This window comes from Caloenas nicobarica, chromosome 4, assembly GCF_036013445.1.
Source record: "Caloenas nicobarica isolate bCalNic1 chromosome 4, bCalNic1.hap1, whole genome shotgun sequence".
Classification (NCBI taxonomy): Eukaryota; Metazoa; Chordata; class Aves; order Columbiformes; family Columbidae; genus Caloenas; species Caloenas nicobarica.
Genome location: NC_088248.1, coordinates 24,546,089 through 24,572,897, shown reverse-complemented (window position 1 = coordinate 24,572,897; position 26,809 = coordinate 24,546,089). Strand labels below are relative to the sequence as shown.

General features: G+C 45.7%; 1 protein-coding gene across 1 annotated transcript; it reads right to left on the bottom strand.

The window, feature by feature from the left end:
• Positions 1–3,082: 3,082 nt before the first annotated feature.
• ABCG2 (ATP binding cassette subfamily G member 2 (JR blood group)) lies at positions 3,083–17,322 on the bottom strand. The gene is made up of 15 exons (XM_065633573.1): positions 17,117–17,322; positions 15,328–15,387; positions 14,746–14,860; positions 14,468–14,620; positions 13,895–14,052; positions 13,031–13,182; positions 12,184–12,288; positions 10,489–10,739; positions 8,706–8,788; positions 7,426–7,515; positions 6,651–6,775; positions 5,562–5,716; positions 4,481–4,570; positions 3,714–3,811; positions 3,083–3,233 (listed from the first exon to the last, which is right to left on the bottom strand). Exons 1-15 carry the CDS (start codon positions 17,320–17,322, stop codon positions 3,083–3,085), a joined length of 1,992 nt encoding a protein of 663 aa, XP_065489645.1.
• Between the last annotated feature and the right edge of the window lie 9,487 nt (positions 17,323–26,809).

Here is a 26,809-nt window from a genome sequence, read left to right as displayed (position 1 = left end):
CCGCTGCGGTGGCTGGAGCTGCTTCTGCGTCACAGCTGGGGACAGTCACTGCTGGCTACAGCAAAAACGTTTGAGGGTGGGAGTTAAAAACCTCACTCCGAGCAAGGACCTTGCTGCAAGGACAAGACGATCAAACTCAGCTTTGCAGTCACGTTTGGGACGCCGTTCTACAGCTCTCGGCTTCCTCTCAGGCAGTTCAACTGCGAGTAAGTGTTTGATTAAAATGTTACTCCACAGGATCTGTGTCACTTGTTTCAAAAGTCATGGTGAAATATTTCAGGGTGCAGCCACAGGTTACTGCTGTACAAAGCCCCATTGTGTGGTGCTTGGTGAAAGGCTTTGCAAATGGGGGCTGGAGAAAAATGTAGGTTTTTTCCTATTCTCCTTCACCCTCCTTCCTCTGCCCCATGTCGTTGCCCTGAGTGCACTACTGGAAAATACAGCACTACTGCTTCCAAGCCAAGTATTTCTGGCAGAAAAGGAGAGCATGCACTCATTCTGCTTTTCCAGTTCTGTCACTCTACTGTGAATAATTTCCGAATCGGACACAAAACTACAGCCATCCTTTAAGGAGTGGTGTCAGTATAAGGTAAGTTTCTTGAAAGTCTAGTGGAGGAAAAAGATTTAAAGTACTGAAGTGCAGGGAGAAAAAGGCAGAAGGAACTCACCTGTTCTGGGTGGGTGGCAGCAGCTTGTCCTGGCAGCACTACAGCCCCTGGTGCCTTTAGCAAGAGCTGAGCTCGCTGGGGTTTGCTCAGGGAGAAAACTTGCAGGAAAATGGGCAGAGGGACACCAGACTTGGCTGGGGAGTAACTTACTTTAACACACTGTAACTTATACACATTGCTTATAAATTTGGAGATAGAAAAGTGTAACAATACTTTGTCTTACACTTAACTTCACGCTTTCTATTAGCATGAGAGCCGGGCCAGTTAAAATCAGTTGATGTGAAAACTGACCAAGGCAGCACTAAGAATTTGCCAAATGTGACTTCATATGACCCATATAAACCATGGCGGACATCGCAGAAGGAACGAGATTAACAGCCCAAGAAAGAGCTTCAAAGTTGTCTTTACTGCGTTTCTATGCATAACTGCAGGTAAAATCCTTTGCGTCGCAACTGTTCTGTTTTCACATAATTTTATTTGATGTCACATGACAACTGACCATCAGCCAGCAGTGTGCCCAGGTGGCCAAAAAAGCCAACAGCACCCTGACATGCATCAAGAATTGTGTGGGCAGCAGGACTAGATTGTGCCACTGTACTTGGCGCTGGTGAGGCCCCACCTTGAATATTGTGTTCAGTTTTGGGCACCTCACTATACAAAAGGCATTGAGGTGCTGGAGAGAGCTCAGAGGAGGGCAAGGAAGCTGGTGAAAGATCTGGAGCACAAGTCTGATGAGGAGCGGCTGAGGGAGCTGGGGCTGGAGAAAAGGAGGCTGAGGGGAGATCTTATGGCTGTCTGCAACTACCTGAAAGGAGGTTGTAGCGTGGAGGGCGTTGGTCTCTTCTGAGTAAAAAGTGATGGGAGAGGAAATGGCCTCAAGTTGCACTGGGGAGTTGCAGCGGGTGGGGGGTGTTGTTTGGATATTGTGAAAAATTTATTCCTCGAAAGGGTCGCGTTGGGTGTTGAAACAGGCTGCCCAGGGAAGTGATGGAGTCACCATCGCTGAAGGTGTTTAGAAGACGCGGAGAAGGGGTTCTTAGGGACATGGTTTAGTGCCAGAGTTCCGTTATGTCTGGATTCGATGGTCTTGAGGGTCTCTTCCAACCGGAATGATTCTGTGATTCTATGAAAACGTGTCCGAGAGGGACCCGCCGGCCCCGCACACGCCTCAGCCGAGCGCAGGGGCTCTGCCCGCTGGGGCAGCCCGGTGCCCCGCCGCTCCGGCCGCTCCCTGTCCCTTCCCTCCTCCAGCTCGGCTGCGACAGCGACACCAGCGACAGCGGGAGGAGATGAGCGGGGCGGCGCGGCGGGGGCGGGTTGTGGTTTGGCGGCGGGGGCGCGTTGTTGTTTGGCTGCGGCGCCCAAGCTTCGGGCAAAGGGGCAGCGCGTCCGCTGCAAGGGGGTGTCGGCGGCCCGAGGTGCTCCGTGCTGCACGTCTGCTCCGTGAACTCGAGGGGGGGGCTGGCTGGAGAGGAGTCCCGAGGCCACAGCCGAAATTAAGCGACAGGTCTTTAAAACAGAGCAAATTTTTATTGCGTGAAATAGTAGCGGGGAGCGATCGGGGCAGAGATCCGCGTTGGGAAGTGCGGCTGCAGGTGGGAATTGTAACAAGCGAATGAACTGAGCTCCCAGGAAAAGGGTTGCTGCAACCTACCGATTCTTAAAAATGTGGTGCCACCTCGATTAGATTTGCGTTTGAAATTGGTCACTATAAACAGGAGTAAGAACTCATGGTAGCAGCAATAGCAGGGCAGTGAAGATCATGAGCAGTTGCGCAGAGAATTCAGGGATGATGCAAACTGGCAGAATAAGAAATCACACAGCCAGCTTTATTTAAAAAATAGCGTTTCTACCGCTTGCGCTTGGTAAGAAAAAATGTGATAGCATTGATCAAGTACACTCCAGAGCAGCAATGATTCCCAAATAGAAAAGGGCGTGAGACGTGGAGTGGAAAGGATGTTTTTGTCACTGTCTGATGTCGACTGTCGCTACATTAGCAGTCGAGATTATGTTGGTGTCCCGATCAGCATCACTTTGGACTGAATCATTTGCCCGTGAATGTAGGTGCTAATTAAAGTAGGGAATTATTAGGGGGTTTTTTTTTCCAGGTTAAGCCATTAAATATTCGTTTTATTGCTTAACAAAACCATAGCTAGAACATGCAGAAAGACTGAATAGTCTCTTGAATAAATGAATCATATACTTTTTATGGCAAAGATAATTGAGGCACGCTAGCCATTTCAGCAAATACATTAATACTAAGTATTTAATACACAAGGATGGCATTCACATTGTTGACCTGTGTAATCGTGAGCAAAAGTACAAAGGAAGGTCTCTTGAAAAACAATCAAGTCAGTTGCACGATCAGTTTATCAAACTGCGGAACAACGGGAATGGCATTTTTCATTCTGTTTTTAAGAGAACTTCTTCATGAAGTGCAGTTTCAGGTATGTAATGATGAGGAATATGGTTGTCATGCAGGCGAGAGCCAGGTGGTTCTGCCACAGGCCCCAGCTGCTCACATCAATGCCTTGAGTTTTCAGATACTCATCTCCTGTACACAACCTGTGGATACAGACAAACACATTTATAGCCTTAGCCAGTTTTAAGTGTCTAGGAAGATCCCCAGAAGTCGTAGCATGATTTCGTGTCTATAGCAGGCCAGGCAAACACCAGCTGCATGTTACTATTTTGTTTTCTGTTCCTAAAGTTGTTATTCTTGTAGCTACAATCTGTTCGCTCTAGGAAGCTGAAACTGATTTTTGTGAGGCTGTGTGATGGTAGTGTGTGGGTGTTCCAGTAAATGCAGCCTCAAGAAAAGTGAGCAGCACAATGCTAGGTATTTCTAGTGTTACAAATACTAAGTATAACCGTAAGCAGAATGTTCTCTGCAAATAGAATGCAAAAACTCAGTCAAAACTTCATTTTCCTTATAAAAGCTCAGATTGTGCTGGTCATCAATGACTATCTCACAAACAGACTTATACTCAAGGACTTTGTCTGTTACTGGTGGTGGGATTCATTTCAATGTACCAAAATACTTACAGCTGGCTTATCTGCCGGTAGTTCTTGTTGCTGATTAAATCTGTGTTATTAACACTGGCGCAGAAGTTCAGACCAGTCAATTCATTGATTTGTAAAGCCTTTTCAAATAAAAGAAACAATGACAACAGAAATTAGTAGGTAAAGGAACGGTACAGTAACAAGATCAGATATAATTCAAATTTATTTTAAAAACTTGATGGTATCACTATTTATTACATTGACCCAATCCCAATTTTTTTTTAATCAAGCAGTACACTGCTTTTTGTTTTAAGACAGGAACATGCTCAGTCCCCACCTGGTCATGCACGCCTGTCACCAGGCTTGAGTGCCTCCCCTAGGCTTGACTAATTCTGCACAGGCACGTTAAAGCCCAAATTTGTCTGCAAAACCTCACAAATTAGGAAAAAAGTTTTAGCTTGATAAGTTTATGTTTGATTGATGGCAAAGAGAAGAATTGCTTTTTAGGGATAAGATTGTTCTTTACTCTGTATAATTTTCATCCAGCTGTATTGCAGTGGATGTGGTTGGTTAGTGTCTCCCTCATATGAGGTGTTGTAGAATTACAGAAATTTGCTCTTCTAAACAGCAGTGGGTGCTGGTTGATGAGAAGCCTTTTTTGTTTCAAGATGCTGCACCGTGTTCTGAGGTTGCTGTATTTAGTTATCTTCCCTTTTGCTCACGAACCCGTAAAGTTTGGCATTTTAGTAAAGATATTCCTTTCTAGCAAATCTTTTCCAAGTCCGTACACAGGAAAATACAGAACTTACTGCCATTCCATATCGAGGGATGCTAAAATATTTCAGCCAGGAGAGCCAGGACGCGATGCTTGTGAGATTGACCAGCAACCCAGAGAAAATCTAGAGGCAAGGAATAAAATTAAAAAAAAAACAAACAAACAAACAACACAACAAAAAAACAACCGCAGCAACAAAAAAACCCAAAACCCAACAAAAATTACATGCTGTTACTGCAGGTTCTCCACTAGCCTGTGTAGTGGAGACTCTGCTTCTCCAGATTAAAAACAAGTGGGAAGGCACATCTAGAGGAAGAAACTCTTCCAGTGGAAGCACAGGGGAGCGCGAAGGAATAATTTATGTTACCCAGCTTTGGGCCATAAGCCCATGTAGTCCTTCTCCCAAAATGAGCATGGGGGAATGCTTCCACCTGTGCCTTAAACCTGTCTGTGGGTCCCACATGGGTTGATATGAACTCTCTGCTGTCACTCAAGTGTGTGGAGCTGCTGGAGGTGTCCGCTTGCTTTTGCTTGTGTGCTGTGAGCATGAGACAACCCGTTTTTTGGCTCTTGGTTCAGCACTGCCTCGTTGTTTATGGTGCCTGCCGTCTACATGTAACTATTTGTGTGTTGGCCAGTTCTGACATGCCCAATGGTTGGCCCTGTAGCTGAGGAGGACACCTATGGTGGTGGCCTCAGAGAGCAGGAGGCTGTGGGTCATATCCTCAGCTCACCAAATTTGTCTTTAGCAAAGCTAAAGGAGAGTGAACGAAATGTAGCTCTAGGCCATTTCTCCGCTTTCCAGGCAATATGCTGGCTGGCAGGATGTCCTGGTTTTGGACAGAACCAGGGAGAAGAGGGCAGAGGAACTGCTCTGCCCCCTGCTCACACCCACACCCTGGCCCCCAGGTTCTTGTTAGCTAAAAGAACAAATCAGACTATTTGACCCCACAGTATCAGCATATTCAAATCAGACAAATCAGGGTGTTCAACACACTCAACCCCACAGTCTTATTTTGCAGAATTCGGCTGAACTCTACACTGCTAGGATTTTGAGATTTCAGTGTTGCTAGGATTTCAGGGTTCAGCCCGGAAAACTGAATAATGCTACTCACAGTCATAAAAACAAACGCGATAGTCATGAGCAGGTTTGCTACGGCGAACACGTTCTGTCCTGCTGCAATGGCCAGTGCCATGGAAGTGGCTGTGTAGGACACCAGCATGAGGGTGAACATCATTGTAAAGAAGGCTTCTACTGTTGGTTTCAAACCTTAAGGATCAGGAAAAAAAAAAAAAAAGGTTTTCAATACGTACAGCATTCCACTGGTTTCCAGTAGAGAGCTCTCCTGACAGGCCTGGTGGCCTCTGAGTGGCTGTGGATTTGGTGGCAAGGTTGGCCTCACCCCAGTGTCACAGTCTAGGCACCTCTTGCTGATCATCGAATCATTTTGGTTGGAAGAGACCCTCAACATCATCGAGTCCAACCAGAATCTAACTCTAGCACTAAACCATGTCCCTAAGACCATCGGCTATACGTCTTTTCAACACCTCCAGGGATGAGGCGTTGTTTCTCATTCCTTAGGGAAAAAGCCTCAGGCCAACGTGAATCATGATTATTTTTAAATTTTGTTTGCGCTTTCAAGCTTTTGGGACATACCAAAAGGATGTCATGATCTGAAACCTTACCCTAGGAAAATGGTCTGCTTGGGACATGTTTTGAGGATGACGTTTGAAGGTGTTCTAGCGTTGTAAAAGTTGGTGCCAGCAATTTTTGAAGTCTGCTCACTATCCAGAGGACATTTCACCAAAAAGAACAAGCTGATATGAAATCACATGGTACTAAGTTCTTAAAACTTTTCCTTTGATAGATGTCCTTGCAAGGATGGAAAAGTATCTTGTAAAAGTTAAGACAGCCATAAATTAGAAGGAATAAATCAAATCATATGGGAGTAATGGTTAAGACGCTTCCTTCTAGGGATGGTGGAGACGAGACATGTCACAGATTCTGATATGAATGCTTAAATCTGTGAAAGCGTGTCTTTTCTGTCAAAGGCACGGTGTGCTAAAAGCAAGCGCAGTAGCCAGTGCCATGCTTACGTAGCGCTTTAGCGTATCTAAATATACATGCATATCTAAATATACATGCGAGTGCCTTGTTGATTTATTGAGGGGGTTGTAATGGCACTGCAGGAGACAATACTTGCCTAACATGAAGTAAACAATACAGGTGAAAATGACACTCGGTATAGTCCTCATGGGTATTAAATCAGCCATTAGCTTTGAGATGAAATATGCAGACGTTCTGTAGTACCCACTGATATATTCATGTCTGGAACACAAAGATATACAGCATATTACAAATTTAATCACTAAAAACCAGTAAGTTTCTTTTCACCTGCAGACAAATGAATTCTTGCTCAAACTGGAAAAAAAAAAAGAGTTACTTTATGATTAGGCTGTAATGCAAATGTCTAGTAAGCCATACACCACAGTAACGGTGGCATTTTTTTGTGCAAATGAATATGGGTACTCATGCACCTAATTTTTAGCAAATGTCTGTGTAGTGTCATCAAAGCAGAGAAGGTAAATCTTAAATAATTTGCCTTTTCTGTACAGTATAATCTGTATAGCTTTAAAGAATCCAGTTAGTAAGGCAAGCAGTATTTACTGTCCTCACCAGGAAATCACAAACTTATTAATCCATACCTAAATTGTGTAATCAGGCTTGTTTTCCTACATATGTTAATAATTTTAAACTCCGAGCTGTTTGCAATCATAAGTACTGTTTTGGGGATTCGCAGACAACTCTCTACAGGCTAAGACAGCGCATTTGCAGTGAGCAACAGCACTGACAGTGAAATAATTTGAAAACTCTGCACTAGGCATACTTAAATGTCATTTAGCTACAGCAGGAAGGTGAGCAAACAAACAAACTGCCTAACAGCAGATCCCGTTAACCTTTTTGTATATTTTACTTACATAAATATCTTTTTTTCCACGATAAAGAGTTCAATGGCTGAGATGCTGCTGAAGCACTGGTTGGTGGTCAGAAAGAACATTGCACCCACTCTACAAAAAGCAAAACAGCAAGCGGTTATTATTTTAAAAGTGATGTAAATATAGCGTTTCCACTACTGCATCCATTTCCACTACTGCAGCTCAGTAGTATGGGACCTCTCATCCTGAATTCCATGGGAAGAGGCTTGGCTACAAGTCTGAGTCCATAACAAGCCTGAAGTAGACGTGGTACAGGCAGTGTTTGTTACTCGCATGCAAGGATTGTATGTTCTCTGATGCAGTCAAAGGATATAAAATTATCTGGTTTTCCTTGTTTCAAGGCTAAAAATCCAGAGCTTTCTTGGTTGCAGACCCGTTTGTCAGGCCACATACATAAAGCCGTCAAAATGATACAGAGACCAGAGTTGTGTTAAAATCCAGCTTTAAATGCACCTTCTGGCTTGCTGTTGGTAAACTCAAGTGTGTATAGAGAAGCATGTGCAAGATCAAAGCTTTAGTTACCCAGGTTGATGTAGCCAGGTCTGTATATTTTAATCTTTAACCTTTTTATCTTGGAGAAGTCTTTGCAGAAAATGAGTTGAAATGCTGCCATGCTGCATGAAGCCTTTTTAATATGATGTTTATGGTTCAGCGTTTTCAGCAACCTGATGGGCACTGAAAAAAAGTCATCCTACAGAAGTAGCATTACTCACTTGGGTTGGACTGACTGCTCATCCAGGTGACAGCGTGGCTGGGCAGAACTGCGTCCCCTCTCAGTTCTGTGGGGACCTTCCTAGAGGCAGAAGAACCTCCAAGTCACTAGTGTTGGCTTGTATACTGGTATGAAGGGGGAAGCATTTGCTTTACAGAGGTAGATGTATTTCATAATATATATATATATTTCATAATATATAGATTTCTCAGGCTAGACAGGAGGAAGAAATTTTTTACACTGAGGGTGGTGAGAGCCTGGCCCAGGTTGCCCAGAGAGGTGGTGGATGCCCCATCCCTGGAGACATCCCAGGCCAGGCTGGACAGGGCTCTGAGCAACCTGATCTGGTTGATGTCCCTGCTCATGGCAGGGGGGTTGGACTAGATGAGCTTTGAAGGTCCCTTCCAACCCAAACTATTCTATGAATCTATTCTATGATTCATGAAGAGCTTGCGGGTTCTTTCTCAGCATCCAAACTGTTCGTTATCCTACCACGACAAGGAGGGAGCTTTATCAAATTTTGGAGTATCCTGTACCTAAACTGACTCACCTGTTCTGTAGTCCAGCGGAGTTGTCTTCAAGTCCAAAGAAAATGGCTCCTACAACCAGTCCCAGGACAGCTGTAACACACACCTAAATGCAAAAAAAAAAAAAGTGTTATTACTTTCAAAGCTTCAATAGTTTTTTGAAATATGTAGTGGGTAGGTATAGATTGACAGGAATTGGGCAACCGATAACTGAAAACAATCTTTCCTGACTGCATCTTATTTTCATGCTCCACGGTGTGTAATTGTTGGGCTCTATCACGCATCTGATTCACGGGATTGTTTCCAACATGAGCAAGATACTGTGATTGTGCTACGGGTGTGCTGATATTTTCAGTTGGTAACACAATTTACATAGCAAAGATACCAGCTGCCTCAAGGATATAATTTAAAAGACTGAAATGTGCACTTTTAAAATGCTAAATACAAAGGACAAAAATCTCAGCAAAACTGATGGTATCAAGCATTTCTGTCATTTTTAAGCCCGAGTGATGCATGAACCATAATACCATAAACCCCTCGATCCGTGGTACCCCATCGCTAAGATCCTGCCGAAAGGAGCAAATGTCAGGGATAATTCAGCTCCTAAGCCAATTGCAGTGGGAAGCAAGGATCATATCAAGACCAATTTGGAGCAGATTAACAAAAAAAGGCTTAATGAACTGTGTGCCTCTCAAAGAATGCTGGTAAAATCCACCCCTAATGAGGGTGGGGAGATGGAAGAGATTTTGAGAAACAAGTCAGGACCTTGGGGTATTATGAGATCCTTGAGAGTCTAATTCTTGTCACAAGGTCAAGCTTTTACAAAGCAATTATTAAGGATCTCCATAGTATCAGCATACAGACACACACACATACTCAAAGCCTTTTAACCTCAGGGATTCTGGCCTCGTTTCGCCTCCACACGGGCTGCTTCATTCACCCATTAGACAAACCACGATGAAGATAATTTATACTCCTTGCTCAGGACTAATTTTTTCTTTCGGCTCCTCTAGAATTGCTGTGAATGGCAGTGGGGGTTTTGCTTGTGCTGGGATTGCAGAGTTTGGCTCATGAATTAGGGGATTCCTGAGGATTAGTTGTTCTGCAGAGGTCAGCCAGGCATTCATTATTTTTGAGGGCTATGTGCAGCTTTGAAGAAATCAACGCTTTTGGTGTTGATTCTTCTGAAAAAGCAGCACTAACAGGGCCAGTCATGTAGAACACACTCATCTTCGGCAGCAGGTGTTAGAACCTATCGTGGTTTTCACTGCATCTTCTCCAGAAGACATCACCATTGCAAACAGTCAGATGACCAAATGATATACACAGTGCAGGACTGTGAAAATATTTTTACACTTGAGCCAACTGCCAGCACTTCATTGTGTGCTGAAGTTTAATTAAGTCAGCAAGTGTAGTCTGTTAACTTTCCCTGGAGGACAGAAGAACATTTGAAGCCAAATCCCACAGTGCCAAGCCTAGATCCTTAGAGCCAAGTCTGAAGACTGTTCTTGAGCAAATATGGGAAACTGCTTGGGAGATAATCTGCTCCTGGCTGGGAGCCTCCCATCCTGCCTCCCAAGGTCTCAGTAGTCCAAAATTAATTACCAAACAGTCCCTTATGCTGGTTGTTTGGGAGCGTTCAAGGCATCTTCTAGAGAATCTGATTTCCAGACCTTGAATGCTCTTTTTTCAGATGCTAGCTTCGGTTGAAGTATCAAATGGCACAACCATCCCAAGAACTTATCTAATACAGAAGTGGAATAAATTCAACATATATCACAATAGAATAGATACAAATAGCGTTACCTGAGCTATGGAAGCTTGAGGGTTTCCTACCAGATTTTTAAATGTGCGCTTGGACACCCACTTCAGCTGATGAAGGAAGGAATTGGCATATGTGATTTGTCGGAAAATTGCTTTTGTTTTCTTTTTATTTCCCAAAGAAATATTCTGTAGTACTGCTTTTGTTTCTTGGTAGTAGGCAGAGTTGCAGTATTTTTCTGCTAACCTCTCAGCCAAGCTTTTAGCATATTCACTGTGTTCTTCAGTGTTGTCTGCTGAAAAGGTTGAAAAGCAATGTGAGCATTTATGTAAGGGACGGGAAGATTGTTTAGGAGTTAAGCTGGAAGAGCTATGTTGGGGTGGGAGAGTTACTAATGAAACAGAAGAATTAATATGCGTATCGAGTTCCAGTGCTTCATTGCAGTCAGTTGGTATAAATAAGACCAAACCTCCATGTTTGTCGCTGCTGCCTGTCCCACAGGCAGCAGCTTCACATCAGACTGACTACGTAAAACCTTGTCTGCTGATCAAGTTCCAAACTGGCATCAATCTGACTTTTCATCAAAAAATTATTTATTCACCCCCAGGTTTCTGTACATGATATGTTTCGCAGATCTGATGTGACAACCCTAGACCTCCAGGAAATTTAGGTCCAGGTAATTCTGCAAGTGTCTGCTTCAGTCAAACTTTGGAGTCTGTCATAAAGAAATTTTAGCTGTAGTCCAGTGTGTGCTTTTCCAATGACAAATACAATGTGTGTTGCCTGCTCTAATATTAGTCAGACCCTGAATGTAGATTGTTTCTTTGGTAAAAACATAGTGAAGCTGTGTGTTTGGGCACATAGCATATTCATTATTTAATTTCCCTATTCGTTCATGGGAAAAGAGAGTGTGCTATTGATGAGTAGCAATAGACAGTATGAAAAAGCCTGCTACTGAATGTAGGAGAGATTTGATGTGTTAGTTTGGGGTTAACTTCTGCCTTACCACAACTTCAGGGAAGCATCAGGAGAACACTGGTCCCCTATCTCCACCCTCTCTTCCCACCCTACTCGGAAGAAGGAAAGTAGCAATTTCCTAATAGATAAAGCATTCCATTATGGAAAAAGATACAAGTCACAACTGCATCAAATTACGTCCCCAACTGGAATAATTGTCCTGATTTATCCTCTCTGCTTCTGCAGGACTTCAGTCGATTTGCCTCAAAGATGAAAGAAGCGCTTTCTCTGTGTTGGGAGGGAACAAAACAGTTTCTTACACTCCCAGACATCATAACTTCCATGCAGGAAAATATTATTTCACCTTTGATATCTCATAATTTGAGTGCAACACAAAAATATTCAGGCCAGTTTATGAAGAAATGGATAGCAAGGATAAATTACTAAATACCTATTTATGAGAGGCAAACTAATCTTGCATAGATAGGAATGTTTTATATAATAGGGCTGTATGTGAATTGGGTACTTATTTCAGGTTATGCTAATTATTTTCCACATATAAACAAAAAGGATTTAGGAATGGTGTGGGTATTTTTTCTTTTACCTTTTAAAAGTAACACGGATCAGCAGCACGTGAGACTCTCATGCATACAAATAACCGTATGAGTGTTCAGCGTGGTTATTGGTTGTTTGACACCTGTCAGTGATCTTTCTGTGTTGTGCTGGACACCCTCTGGCAAAATCCACACTGTGATAGTTTCCCTCAGCTCCGTGTTTCATACCTGTGTCCATTTCACCGGCTTTGCTCATGGCCACCGCGGTGGAGTCCCCGTTAATGATGTCCAGGAAGAAGTCGGCAGGGTTGTTGTAGGGCTCACACTCGTAGCCTGCGGGGACAGCAGTACAAGGCCTGAGCGGTGGCGGCGTGGCCGGCAGGAGGCTGTGCACAGCCATCGCGCCTGCTGGGCGGCCTGCACCACAGGCCTTAGAATCATTTTGGTTGGAAAAGTCCCTCAAGACCGAGCCCAACCATCAACCTAACTCTGGCACTAAACCATGTCCCTAAGAACCTCATCTACACATCTTTTAAACATCTCCAGCGATGGTGACTCCACCACTGCCCTGAGCAGCCTGTTCCAATGCCCAACGACCCTTTCCAGGAAGAAATTTTTCCTAATATCCAATCTGAACCTTTTCTGGCAGAACTTGAGGCCATTTCCTCTCATCCTATCACTTGTGACTTGGGAGAAGAGACCAACACCCTCCATGCTACAACCTCCTTTCAGGTAGTTGCAGACAGCCATAAGGTCTCCCCTCAGCCGCCTTTTCTCCAGGCTGAACAGCCCCAGCTCCCTCAGCTGCTCCTCATCAGACTTGTGCTCCAGATCTTTCACCAGCTTCCTTGCCCTCCTCTGAGCTCTCTCCAGCACCTCAATGTCTGTCTTGTAGTGAGGAGTCCAAAACCGGGCCACGAGGTGAGTCACCAAGAGAAATGCTTAGCCTGTTAAAAACCTGGACGTGCTATTAGACACTATGTCCCGTTCTGATCAAGCACTATTGGCGTTTTTCTTCAGGTTGGTGCAAGCTGAAGGTGGTTCCACAGTCGTCCCAGCCGTGGGTGGTGCTCACCGATGGACTGGAAGTACTGGATGGCGTCCTGGGCAGGGCCGTGGTACAGCACCCTCCCCGCTGCCAGCAGCGTCAGGTTGTCGAACAGGCGGAATATGGAGTACCGAGGCTGGTGGATGGAGAAGATGATGGTTTTCCCTTGTTTTGCCATCCTGGATGTAAAGAACGACAGAGATTTTAGCTTTGCAAGTCATCTCAGCATTTAGATGAGAGAATTTGCAAGTTCGGGTAAGACTTGGTTAAGCTTGATTCATTTGGAGGGGGAAGGAAAAAAAGAAAAAGAAAAAAGGAAAATAAAATATTTAGGTCATATTTATAGTGTCAGTGTAAGAAGAGAAAGTTGCCTTTCACTGAGAATGTTATTGGAGGGGAAGGTCCTGGGAAGATTTTGATGCAAACAGAAAGCTCTGGAGAGAGGCGTTTGAGTCCTCTTTGCTCGTAGTAAATGCAAAAATGATATGAACCTTGCAAGCAGAGAGTACGTTGCGCTTGTTTTCCCAAAGGTAGACCTGAGATTTTGTGAGGAAACAGTTAGTGGTGTTCTAGCTACAGTCCATGTTAAAATCCATCACCTTACCAGACTGTACAACAGGCATTTTTAGCACTTTTCTGGCCCAGGCAGACATGAACATCAACATCTGTAATTATCACAGGCAATTTGCAGTCCCGCACACTTCACGCAAGGCACTTTGTGTACTCCCGTGAGTAGCTGCTTTGGAGCGAGAGAATTCCTACAGGCTTTTTCCTACCCGCTTTGCAGCTGTGGTTCGCTGGTAAACAAGTAGACATCAAATTTCCCCATTTGCTCATTCTAACTGTAATTAGCAGAGCGGAGCGGTGAAAGTGGGGAGGTGTTTCCGTCACCTTTTCAGAAGCAGCAGGACCGCGTTTGCGGTACTGGCATCCAGTCCCGTAGTCGGCTCATCCAAAAACAAGATGGCAGGATCCGTGATGAGCTCCATCCCAATGTTGGTCCTTTTCCTCTCTCCTCCAGACACCCCACGTGTGAACTGCGTGCCAACCTGCCGGAAAACGGGAAACTTGTCTAGTTTGGCCTGATAATAAACACATGAGTAAACAGCATCCTACCTCCATGGCAGCATTTGGGAAGAGTCGTAAGAAAGTTTGACCCTACTCTCAGGTACAGATGTAGATGTTACCTCACATATAGGACATTTTCTGATGTTAGTATTATTATACTTGAGATGTTCCCTTTTTCTCCAGCCACAGACTACCCTTCCCTGTAATAGGGTATGGCAATATCAGTGCAGAGTCTGTACAGATCACCATACAGAAATTTTATTAATTATAGCATTACTGAAACAGTCAATTTAATTTTACTTTTTTTCTTTAATCTGCCATGCTGAGCCATTTGGTTAATTAAATAAATCACTCAATATTTGTTAATGATTTAAGCACCATATTTACACACCTTACCTTGGAATCTGCCACTTTGCTCAAACCCAGTTCCTTGATGACCTGATTCACTCGTACGTTTTTTTCCTGTTCCTTCACTGACTTTGGCAAACGGAGCGCTGCTGAGAACTTCAAATTTTCTCTTACAGTCAGGGTTCCCATCACCACATCATCCTTTATTTAAAAAAACAAAACAAAAAAAACCCAAAACTTGGTGGTCTCTTAGCAATGTCTATTTTTGAGTCTGAGAACTGCATCTAACTGTGTTTGATGGTGACAGAGTGATAAAAATTACGTACCTGTACCACGTATCCAGACGTACATTTAAAGTTGGCAGGCTGAGGAGCTCCGTTGATCAAAATGTCACCAGAAAGCCCACAGGGATCCTTCCTCGCGGCCAAAATGTCAAGTAGACTAGGAGAAAAGTGGGTGACTTGGTCAGATGAGTGTGCAGGGGGTAAGCTCTCTGAACAACAGTGAACAACTCCATACAAGCATCTCCTGGTAAACATTTGCTATTTAGAAAACCTCCAGCAACTTTTAAGGGCCGAGTTTCTTTTGTCCTTGTTTGCTAAGGAAATGAGATCTGCACAATTTCACAGTGCATCTGTGTCCATTCACTCAATAAGATGAGCTTAACCTAGAATGATACGTAAAGATAGTGTACCAGTAAAGTGTGGACTAAAATTGAATTTCATTTCTGTCACGTAAGCTGATAGTCTTTTTTTTCATATTTGGGTTTTTCTGGTAAACTAGTGAGATTTGCACAGACCTAAGTGAAAACGAAATCTTTCCCTGAAAATACTCTACATCACTGCTAATATGTGCAGGTTCTTTTCCTCCTTGGTGTAATTTCTGTGTAGAGCAATGAGGGCACTTACGAAGATTTACCACTGCCAGTGGGTCCCAAAATTGCATTCAGTCCTGGTCTCATGATGCCACTGTAAGACAAAACACATAGGTTTTACGCAATAGATGGGGTGTTTTTTTCTCGCTCATCCTGTTTCATCTGGTAGGCTAGTGTAAATTATTAATATCTGTAGAACTACCTTCTGCATCCCAATAATTTTGGAATTAATGAAGCTGCCCGATCACAAGCACTATTTATGATCAAACTCCACCTTCATTTTTATTCCTAATTCAAGAAGAACTAATCTTCATATAATGCAGACAACACAGAAACCTTAGTAAAATGTAACAAAACTTGTATGCCTGCTTTCCCCTCTGGATCTCTAGAAGGGAAGCACATGCTTTAACCACGTTCAACCTAAAATTATTATTCTTGCAGGAGCTCCCTGTAGACAGAACATACTCGGGCTTTGTCTGTACTTACAGAAACTGCAGCTGATAGTTTCTCTGTACCCGATTTTAAGCCAGGTGAAACTCAAAAGCCAGAGAGTAATGGTTGTTAAGTATTTGGGGAAAAGACCCTCTAGAAATGATACAGTATATGGAAATGCTGCTGGCTTGTTTTTTTTCTTTTTGCTGGAACACGTGAAGGTGCTGCTGCGAATTCTCCTGACTAGCTCCTAAAATTTGCTCTCAGCAAGCTTTGGTGTACGCAAAAATCACACTGCATGTACAAATGCCTGTCTCTGTGTTACGATACCAGGTGTATAGTGAATTGCACTCTGGTACTGGCTGTTATCAGCAATCCAGGTGTCAGTGACCTGAGTACCTGCCTTTGGGTCTGGCCCAGGGCAGCTGTTCTTAGGAAGGCTTGACTTTGCTCTGATGCATACTTGTTCTTCCTTCAGTTTCTTTTTGTTGAAATTTCAGGCTCCATAGATTAAGCAGCATACACATTATGCATACGTTAGGTTACGTTATGTATGATTTTAACAAAAAAACGCCAATGTGTAACCAAACAAATGCAGATGTTGCATTTCCTAAAAGGGGAAGGCGTGTTGTGTTTTAAACATTGGTCTTGTTCAATAAGCCACAAGGCTGGCCTTCCTCTCACATTGTTGCAAACGACCATTGAGTTACCATAACCTACAGAGAGTAGGAAAGGTTTTAAAAGCTTATGTTTAGGAGTTATGGAAGTTGCATATGGCAAAGAGCAGGACAGACAGAGGTACACAAAAGGGCAAATATTTATGATAGAAATTGAAGTTAGGGAGCTGAAAGTCACAGGTGGCTTGGAATGGCATGTTCTGCGAGTACCTGTCATTCAGCCTAACTATTGAACTGTGAACAGGCAAACTTGATGCATAGATTATTGAACAGAAGCCATAACGATGCGATTCCTTTACTGCAGTAGAGCTCAATGTTGAAAAAAAAAAAAAAAAGGAGAAAACTTTACACGTCTTCAAAGTTAACCTAGCCCTGGATTATACTACTGTCTTAAACATTTAAAGTTAAACCTCCAGAATTAACCTTCTCAAAGGCGAGGCTAGGGAATGAGACGCCAGCACAGAGGACAGGCTGTTGCTATCTCAGTTAAACACCAGAGCACAGTGGGAGACATGCCAGGTCATGCAGAACAACCAGAGCTAGCTGGCGTGTCCCTGTACTGATGGTGGCCAGGAGGACATCCCTCCCCGGGCTGAGGGAAACCCTGAACAAATCCTGTATATCACACTTAGCAGCTCAGTGACAGGAGTGGACTTAGCTGTCCGGGCAGAAATAAAACATATACACACCCTAAAGCGATGTTTAAATACGTACTTGACATCTCTCAAAACTTCTTTATGTGCTGTTTTTTGATAACACAGGAACCCAGTCTTCATCTTCACGTGGTAGCAGATGTTGTGGAAGGTTAGTACGCTCCCTCCCCTGCCACCTAAGTCTGGAGAGGACTGCTGCCTGCCGGGGATGCCGTTTGTATTCCAGTCCGACATCTGAATGCTGAGGTGTGGCTGGCCTGCTGCCATTTTTCCTCTAAAAAATGGAAAAATAGGACAGAGGGGGTGTAGAACTGATTAGGTATGGAGAAGAAAGATTTGTTTGTTTGATCCCGTGTTTGCCACTGGACCTGCTGTGGGGCTCTTACGTCCAGCCTTCCTGTGCAATAATAACAAAATATAAAAATTGTTGGTTTATTTTTATAAATCCAAATAATTTTTGCCAAGGCTATAGGAACATGGAAATGGGCACTGCTGCCAAGTAATTCTCTTCCTTGGATCTGCTTTCCATGTCAAAAACTAGATGGTAGTTGTCCCTTATATGCTTTCTAGGTGGCATAGGGTAGCTGAGGCAGGAGGCAGGATCTGGCCTCTCTTGATGGATTGTGTTGACTCATCGAAGTCTAATTACTTTAATTGTGACTGGGGGAAATGCTATTACAGTAACACAGCAGTTGATGGGAGCCGTGAGGGGAGATGAGCAGCTGAGAGCTCTCAGGTGCTCAGTCCCATACCTGAGCATCCTTCCTCTGCTTGCAGTGAGGAAGAAGGCAAATTATGAAACCGTTTCAGGCACACTGAATGAATTGGAGAGCAATCATAAAATGAGCCTTGCAAAAAAAAAAAAAAAAAAGCCATTTAATCTAATGCAGTCATATGGCCACATAAAAAAACCAAGCCCGCCCTTGTCAGTTTGCCAAGTTTGCTTGACAGGCAGTTGAATTCTCCTTTATGAGTATCGGTGGAACTGCTGGAAGTCCTGCTTTCGGCAACAGTCCTGTCTGCATGGAAAGGCCAGTTCATCTGGCTCCCAGCAATGTTATCCCAAATCTAGCCCAAGCTTGCCTGTTCTGACAAAACAGCAGTCTTCAGCGCCGGCAAAAATATAAGGGCTTAATGTTTTAGTAATCAGTAATCTTGGCCCAATTTTGCTGCAACATGAGAATAAACTGTTTTCCAAATACAATTATAATAGGCCTAGCTTGAATTCAAGCTGAAATGAATTTTGAGTAAGTTGAACATCGATTAAATGTGCCGCATTTGAAGTCTGGAGGCCTTTTATTGGTAAACTGTATCAACTCTTCTCAGCTTGTACCAGGGAAGGCTTCTTGACCTGCAGGAGAGCAGCTAGTTTTATAAGGCTATTTGTAGAGTAGTTTCTGGGCTAATTTTGCTGGACATCCGTCATGACTTTTCCCTTCAAGTCTCACCATACGACCAGAGGTTTGCAAGCACCCAGAGCAAGGTACCCAACACTCAGCCACAGAGTCAGCGCCGCAGAGACACATTACGAAATCCCCTGACCTGTGGAATCGCCAGCAGCAAAGCGTGAAGACAGGATTCTGCAGAACACAGTGTGACTGACCTGATTGATCACTGCATCTACAGAGTATCTAGATCAGTATCAGATTTTTTCTCAGCTTAATGTTTCGGTATTACTGATGTAATGTTACAAGCATACTAAACAGAGTTTGTGCAAATGGGGGAGAGTGAGGTGGAGTCTGACCTCGGGCATTATCAACAGAATAGTTAAATTCTAGGGGTTTTTTTGTTTGGTTGGTTGTTTTGTTTTGTTTTCTGAAGACCAGCATAAAAATCTACCTCATCACTTGCACTACAATTTCAGAAATGTTCTTTAGAAACCAAATCAGGAATTAAACAAGTTCAGTCTTCCAGGCTGAACTTGACCGGCAGAGAATAAGCGCAGGATCAGAAACTATTTTCATAACTACAGGATCATGGTACTTTCACAGGGTCGTTCTTGAGAACAGATGGTACATCGAAGTTTAATTTACCAGTCGCATTATCTTTGCAAAGAACATTGCAGAAGGGAGGTCCCCTCACCCAGCTTCTCGCTCCCGAGATGGGTCAGCCAGGGCTTTGCCTGAGTGACTCATGGAAACCTCCGAGAGTAGAGATTTGGATCTCATCTAACAGTGGAAATAACGCCTGTGTGCTAGAGTTAGGCTTTGGGATTGCTTTTCTTTTCTGGAGGCCTTTTTTTCACTGTAGCGTAAGTACTCACAGTGAGACAGACAGTTGGGCATTTCACAAACTCACCTTTCCATTTCTGATATAGCCATAAACTGCACCCCCAGGAATACAGCTCCTTTACAGCTGATGTAATTGTCAGCTGTTTGCAATTGCTCCTTAGGATTTTTTTTTTTAATATTACGTTAGGCTTTGTTTAGATGATCATTTATTGTGTTTAATATGACATACAGCCATGAAACATTTGCAGTCAGAATATGTGCTGCAGGACAACAAAACAACCGTGACAAACGGTAAGTAAATCAATTCCTAAGCAAACAATAAGTTTCCTAGAATTCAGTGACAATGTCTTGCAAAAATCTACTTTAGACCAGAAATGAGGGGGAGATTCAATGTGTACTGCCCGCCATATTCAGAAATATCCATTAGTATGACGAAGTGTTTCATATCCTCATCATATCAGCTCTGGGTATAATACATTATTTTTGCATCAGCTGAATATAAAATCAAAGAACTCTTTGGGAATTCTAAAAATTTCATTTCTTTTTCCTGAATCTTTCTAAAATATTGTTATTGCCACTGATTTCAGCATCAATTTCAGTTCAAGCCTAATAGAAAACCCTTTTCTTCAGAGATATTTATTCTCAGAAAATTTTGTCAGGAGGCAAAGTACTTGATCTTGAGATTCAACCTTTTACTAATGGCAAAATGTAACGACTTGCCTAAAAACTATCATGAAACCTCCTTGCCCACTGTTCCAATGCACAGAAAATGAAACTCTTGGAACGGTCAGTTTCCTGTGTATTCTTCTGAGACTGGTAAAGTGCAAAGTCTCATTTTCCGGAGATACATAGGGGCACAAAACAAAACAAAAACATAGAACAACAACAAAATGCACTATGAAGTTCCATTGACTTAAACCTGCTTGAACCACAGTAACATCAGGTCTTTCAAGCAATTTCACTAAACCTATTTGTATGCCTTGAGAGGTATTGTCTGTATAAAAAGCAAAGTCACATTCACTCCTGCCAGTGTACCTGCAAAGCTTTTGGCACCGGCAGGACTTGTAGGTGAAACAGAAAAAAAAGACCGTAGGAGCAGTAGCAAAATTTTGAATGGCAAAATTCAGAAGCCCATTTTGGTTGATCTTCTTTTAAATGCAGGCAGTGATTCACAGTATTTTATGGCTATAGAAAATGAACGTTGATTTTTAGGGATGTAGGCAGCTTTCAGAGAAGTTTTGTAAAGGAATCTGGCTCAAACCCTTTAAAAAAATAGCCTGATTTTTTTTTTTTTTCTGAATACTGGAACCAACCAGAGAAACCAAAATTAAGTGAGCTATTATTTCTCTTATTTCTGACGAGTACAAACTTGAGTCTTGCAACCTGCTAGCTGAAACAGCACAGTACATACTACAGATGTGCATTTTAGACTTCGGATACATACCAATTCGCAGACGCTGTAAGTGTAGCTTTTTTTCTCTTTAATTTCCAGAGGTGCAGGCCGGCGAGGGAACAGCTGCGGACATGCAAAGAGGGCAGCACAGCCTCGTACCGCCAGCCCAGAACCACGCAGCCCTTGTGCTCAGAAACACGCGTAGGAAATTAAAACCATTTGACTAAATAAGGATAATGCGATTCAGGCGATCTGTAAGTTAATTGCCAGCCGATTTAGTGGGGATTTGTAACCTGCCTTCTGTGAAAAGAGCCCTGTGTGTTAGTTGGGGACTGAGGAAGCAGCGCTCGGTGCGTGCAGGTGTTCGCACGCCTGTTATCTGCAGTGTACCAACATGCACGGGTGAACCCTCAGTACAGTAGTTCCTGCAACGTATTCTAACTTTTCACTTTTTACTGTTTTTCCTTTAAGCCTTGACGCTTTTATCCCCCATTTAGAAAACATATTGACATGGATTTCCTGCCAAATTTCTCATTAAAGTCACTTGAAAAGCTGGGAAAAGGTAGGCAAGTGTTTCGCTGCGTTTTCCTTCATTGTTGTAGGAAAAACAGCTGCAGAATCTTATTCCTGAGCAAAGGCAGAGTAAGGAATTTGCAGAGGAGGAAGCAAGCCGCTAAACAGAATTAAATATCTCCTGACAAACAGGCTGAAGCGCCGCTCCCGACTCACCAGCAGCAGGTCCGGCTCAGCGCCGCAGGGTGCTGAGGAGGTGGCGGAGTCTGTGGAATGAGAGCAGGAGCCAGGAGGAGAAGAGCAGAGCCTGGTGCGTGGAGACAGTGCCCTGATGGCTCTTCAGCATGTAGGACTGGGCAGCGACACCCGTGCCATCGCAGCTGCCGCGACACAGCAGCAGCTCTGTCCCCGTCACCCCAGGGAGTCTCCACCCTCCCTGGCGCTGGGGAAGCCAGGGAGCGTTATGGGGAGGGCAGGGCCAGGATGAGCCACGACTTTCACTTTTTTTTTTTTTTCCCTTTCGCAGACCAAGTTGTAGGCAAGCTGCAGCACAGCTCCTCCTCAGGAGCCAGCCCAAGCCACCCGTGTGGGGAGCAGTGACATTTGGGTACAGTCCAGCATCTCCACCACCAGAGGCTCACGGCGATGGCTGAGCCTGGCAGTGCGGCAGCATGTGGTGGATGCTGGCAGGGTGTGATGGATGCTGGCGTGGCGTGTTGGACTAAGCTGTGAAGTCTTCTCCTTGCAGATAGGCACTACCTGGGTATGTTTTCCTTCAGGTGAAGGTACCTACCTGCAGTAATGCAAAGGCTGCACTGATGCCCATCAGAGCAGGGTTTTCACAGGAGAACTTGTGGGCAGGTAGTTGGTGCTGTGGAGGGAACCAAAAAATTTCATTTCTTTTTCCTGAAAGGCACCTTTGTTATATGAAGTAGGGCCATCAGTGCCTGGCACACACTGTCAGTCCCGGACAGCGTCCCCAGGAGCGCCTGGCACCGCTGGCCACAGCTTCCCAGCAGCTGCACAAACATCTGGCATGGGGCTGGTGGTGGGCGCCGCTCCTCCCATCTGCCCCTTGACACAGCTTTGCCAGGACAGCTGTAGCTGCTGAGCCCAGGAACGCCAAAGATGAGGCTGGCCAGGCTCTAGGGGTGCCGGGGAAACTCCCCCAGCTCAGCTGGGCTGCCTATGCTTGGCCAGTGTCCCGGGCACCATCTCGCAGGAGGGCACGGCCAGCGCTCGGACAGGCACCAACCTGCATGGTTGCAATTGTTCTCCTTGGCAGAGTGACACAGAAGAGCACACATTGCAGATGGTTTCCAGTTAAAAGCATTAGCTTTATGCTCTTGTTTTCCTAGCAAGACTCATCACTAATTAATAAACACCAAGGCTGCCCATAACAGCTGTCGGGGTCAGGACATCACAAGGCTGGATTTTTTAGCTGGCTGTAACCTGGGATGGGTAAGTATCTCATCGTTCAGGAATCACGCTCCTGGGATTTTGTTCTTCCCTTTATTATTAATTTTATCTTAATTAACTCTATACTGTAGTTATACCAAACTTCAAAGCACCCTAGCAGCTAGTGAAGACTATTGGATAGTCCCAATAGTATTGAAGAAGGTGCATATATGCAAAAATATGGTTATGTCACTTGGGGAGTATATCCACGGTCTGGCCTGGAAACCTCAGCAGACCCTTTGCAGTCTCAGATCTGGGCTATGCCCAGGTGAGTCAGGAAAAAACAGCGTTTGCACAGGACGCAGTAAAGGGAGGCTCTCGCTCTCAGCACGGCTGGTACTCATGCCGAAATAAAAGAACAACGAAAAAGGAATGGAAAACTATAGGGGCTTGCTGTTGGTGTGTGTTTGTTTGTTTTTGCTCACAGATACTTGCATTGCTGTTAAAACCCGGTATGAATGTTTTTTTTCAGTTGTGGGCACAGGTATCCTTGAGATAATTTCTGAGTGGGTCAATATACGGTTGTTCCTGTCTTCAGACATGGAGTAGGCTATCTAAAGAAAAGCCACAACTCATGCTCACATTATAGTCTGAGACACTGAGTGACAAGTATTCAGCCTGTCTTTCTGCAGTTTCAGGGGATGACCGGGGGTTATTTAATTTCACTCTGAAGTTCTCTCTTTGAGCACATGTACTAGTGAGGCTGCTGGGACCATGCTGTCGACTTTGCCCGCTGCTGAGATGCTTCATAGTCTTGAATAAAATATAGTACAGAGCTATTTACATTAAAATTAGTAGTAAAAGCAAAACAAGGTGGAAACATGATTCCTGAGTGATAAGACTACAGGTTTCATCAGAGACACTGCAGGCTCTGCCATCTCGTCGGGTTTGTTGTTACCGTGGGGCTGCCGAGGGGATCGGGTGAGCCCAGACCCCGCGTACAGCTGCAGAGCCAGAGACCCGCACCCACAGAGGTGAGCGCACGGCTCGCTCATAAATTCCACTTGGATAAATTATGTATCTGTCTGTTTCCAAGGCCATGCCTGTCCTGGCTGCTTATTTATCAGATGAGAATGCGTGACAGGCGTTCATAAACCTGGGGCCATATCACAACAACACTTAATAATGGTAACTGATTAAACTTGGTGTTGAACCTTTCAGAGGTGTATTTTGTGCTGGGTCAGGCGTGCGACACACCCATATCACACAGCTGACCTTTGGTCACTCCACATTATATAAACCCTGGGATGTTATACAAGTCACGAGTGGGGTACAGCCTTAGCAGACAATGCTTCCAAACAGCTTTCATGTGTTTGCGTGTGCCATTTAATATTAAGTTGGCCAGAAGGTCATTGCCCCAGCATCAGCCTACGTGGAAGGTGGAATCCGTGCAGCCACCATGGCAGCCACGGCGAGGTCCCCAGGTTTGTCCCTTCTCTGTTCAGAGGTGAAAAGAGCTCCGCGCCCTCACCCCTGCACATGGAGGCGATGTCTAAAAAACTGAAATAGTAATTTTGTAGGAAGAGGAGAAGGGAGCGCATTTTGTATGAGTAATAGTTATTGAAAGACTTGAAGTTATGAACACTAGGAAGGGCTGTGGAGCCTGAATCTAACATTGCTCGATATGATGCTCATCAGGAATTACTCCTGAGCCGCAGACCAGGCCACGGTGGTACCGTACAGTTGGTACAGCTCGGTGTCAGGTGCAAATCTCTAAGGAGTCCCTTTGGTCTGTCTCAGTAGCCCTGAAAATAGCATGACAGGCCTTTCCCTGGTAAGGCTCAACATTCACGCATGGAATGATTTCACCCAGAAAAGAGCTAGTTAAAGCACCATGACGGTAACATCACACATTTTACCTGAGTGGCAGGTTTCTCAGCAGGTTCCTGCTGCTCAACGCAGGCTGCATTTCACGGACACGTTCCCTCTGCCTTGGTGCTAGGCTTGGTGCTACACTGCCCTGCAGCCCTGGCACCCTCTGTCTTATGTGTGTCACACCTCTGCTTTGCTTTTCAGACCAAAGCCTTGCGTACTTAAACATAACTAGGAGAGATTCAAGACCTCTGGTTCCTGTCAGCGAGCACAACAGTCCCTGGAGTTGCTAGCACCCATGCTGGTGAAATGGCACCCAACCACCCTGCCAGTTGTGCTGGTACCAGCACTGTCGTGGTGGCACTGGGGGAAAACCAGTGTGTTGCAAACCTGAGCCTCCCACAGACGGACAGTCCCTGGCACTCACTCCATCACGTGCGTTCCCACCACCCCAGGGAGAAAACAGACCTCCAGGAATTGTCCACAGAACAGCCAAGGAGAGAAAGTAGATACAGAAGGGTCCGACACATCTGCCAGCCACATTGGCAATGGTGACATGGACAGTATGTACTGAGCACTGACATGTTTCCTTCCCACTGTGAAACTGCCGTGACCTCGTGGCTGTGCAGAACTGTCCCATCATGGGGGAATTGCCTGTGGGCAAACAGCAGCAGCAGGGTGTTTCTGGAGAACTCTTTCTCCTTTGCACACTGGGCCAGAAGCAGAGAAGCAAGTGGACCTGTTCAGCATCCTTCTTCCCTGATGCCTGCTCTCAGGTGACTGACACTTGGCTCTGCCGGCTCATTCTGCAGAGAGGATTTCCAAAATAGAGAGCTGCTTAGAGGCTATGCCCAGGACAAGGAAGTAAGTAGGACTGAGCTTGACCATTAGTAACAGTGGGATGTGAGGCTGGGTGGTCTGGTACTTCATGCAGGCAACCACCACAGCTTTGTGTTTCACACAGCAACAAAGGAACAGCGAAAGTGCTCCTTGACAGCCTGGGGAACAATTCTGGAGAAGCATGAAGACTGCTTCTGGGAGGGCTTGCATTCCTTAGCCTTTAATTCAGAGACAGCCCCATCAGAATGGAACCTGAGCCACTGCTCAGGTCATGCCTCGCAGCTGCCCATGTCCCCGAGGGAAAGGTGCCGTGCCTGGGGCAGGTTGCTCTCCTTGTGCCACCTGCACCAGGGCAGCTTCCAGCCGCACCCCACCACGCCACTGCCCGGTGAGCCGTAGCCTCTGGCCTTGGCTACCCGAGGAGGCATCAGGGTATCTCTTGTGTGCATGTGGCCGCTCTCCAGGGCTCCCGGGTCAGCTCGTGGGGGCTGGATGTGGGTCCCTTGTGTGAACCCGAGCCTCTCCAGGCCATTCAGCATCTCTGCGTGCTCTTTACTGATGCTCCGCTATCTTTGGGGCGCAGGGCAGTGCCAGCAGGACGGTACAGGCTGTCCATGCAACCACACAACATACGGGGAGATGCTTCCAGGCCCCCCCAGCTGCACGGGAGGCCCCATGTGCGCAGCCGGGCTCTTTGTGTGGCCACAGCCCCCAGGACCAGCTCGCCCACCTGTATCCGTGTGCTTTGTGGGGGCCGGGGCACACGCCCGACGGGCAGTCTGCCGGTTCTGGGAACCCCCCAGACTGTTTGCGAACATCCCCCAGGCTTAATTTCTGGTGTGGAGGACGGGTCGCTGTCAGTCAGAGCTCTGTGTGCTTCGACCTGCCTGGGGACACACGAGGCACCGCCGCGGGGAGCAGACACGGATTTGTCCCCGGCGTCGGTGGCAGCCGAGGCGCACAGCGGCGGGCGGCTGCCGGTGCCCGGCCGGGACGCGGCAGGAGCTCAGCCTGCGCTAATTGCTGGGTCCGTCGGCGGTTAATTGCTGCCCCCGATCGGCTCTACCGCCACCTGTGGCGGGCGGGGCGGGCGGCCCCGGGGCGCAGGCGCGACGGGGATTCCCGCAGACGGCGGTGGGAGTCGGTCTGTGTCTGATTTGGGAGCGTTGCGGGTGCTTCTGCCAGCTGGGAGGTCAGTGCCAACCGCGGGGTTTTCCCTGGCGCTGCCCGGCCCGCCGGGGGCCGTGGAGCGGGAGCCGCCGCCGCTGCCGCTCGGAGTGTCGGAGCCCCGGCGGGTCCCGCGGGCAGCGGGGGTGTCGGGCCGGCTGTGGCCGGGGCTGTGCGCGGCGGGGCTGTTCCTGGGGCGGCAGCTGCTCCGCTCCAGCCCCCAGCCGGGCCGTGCTCCCGGCGGCGCGGGGGAAGCCGCTGCTGCCCGCGGGTGTGCGGTGCGGGGTGGTCACTGCGGGCGAAGTGCAAATAAAGCCGAACGGCCGGAGCTCAGTAACCG

What these genes read in the sequence shown, in the direction of transcription:
- ABCG2 (XM_065633573.1), bottom strand. Translation starts at nt 17,322, where the DNA reads ATGGCAGCAGGCCAGCCACACCTCAGCATTCAGATGTCGGACTGGAAT. An exon ending in GAAGTTTTGAGAGATGTCAA is followed by an intron (nt 15,388 to 17,116) that starts GTACGTATTTAA and finishes TTTGTCTTACAG; the next exon opens with TGGCATCATGAGACCAGGAC. An exon ending in CTCAAGCTTCCATAGCTCAG is followed by an intron (nt 8,789 to 10,488) that starts GTAACGCTATTT and finishes TTTTGCATTTAG; the next exon opens with GTGTGTGTTACAGCTGTCCT.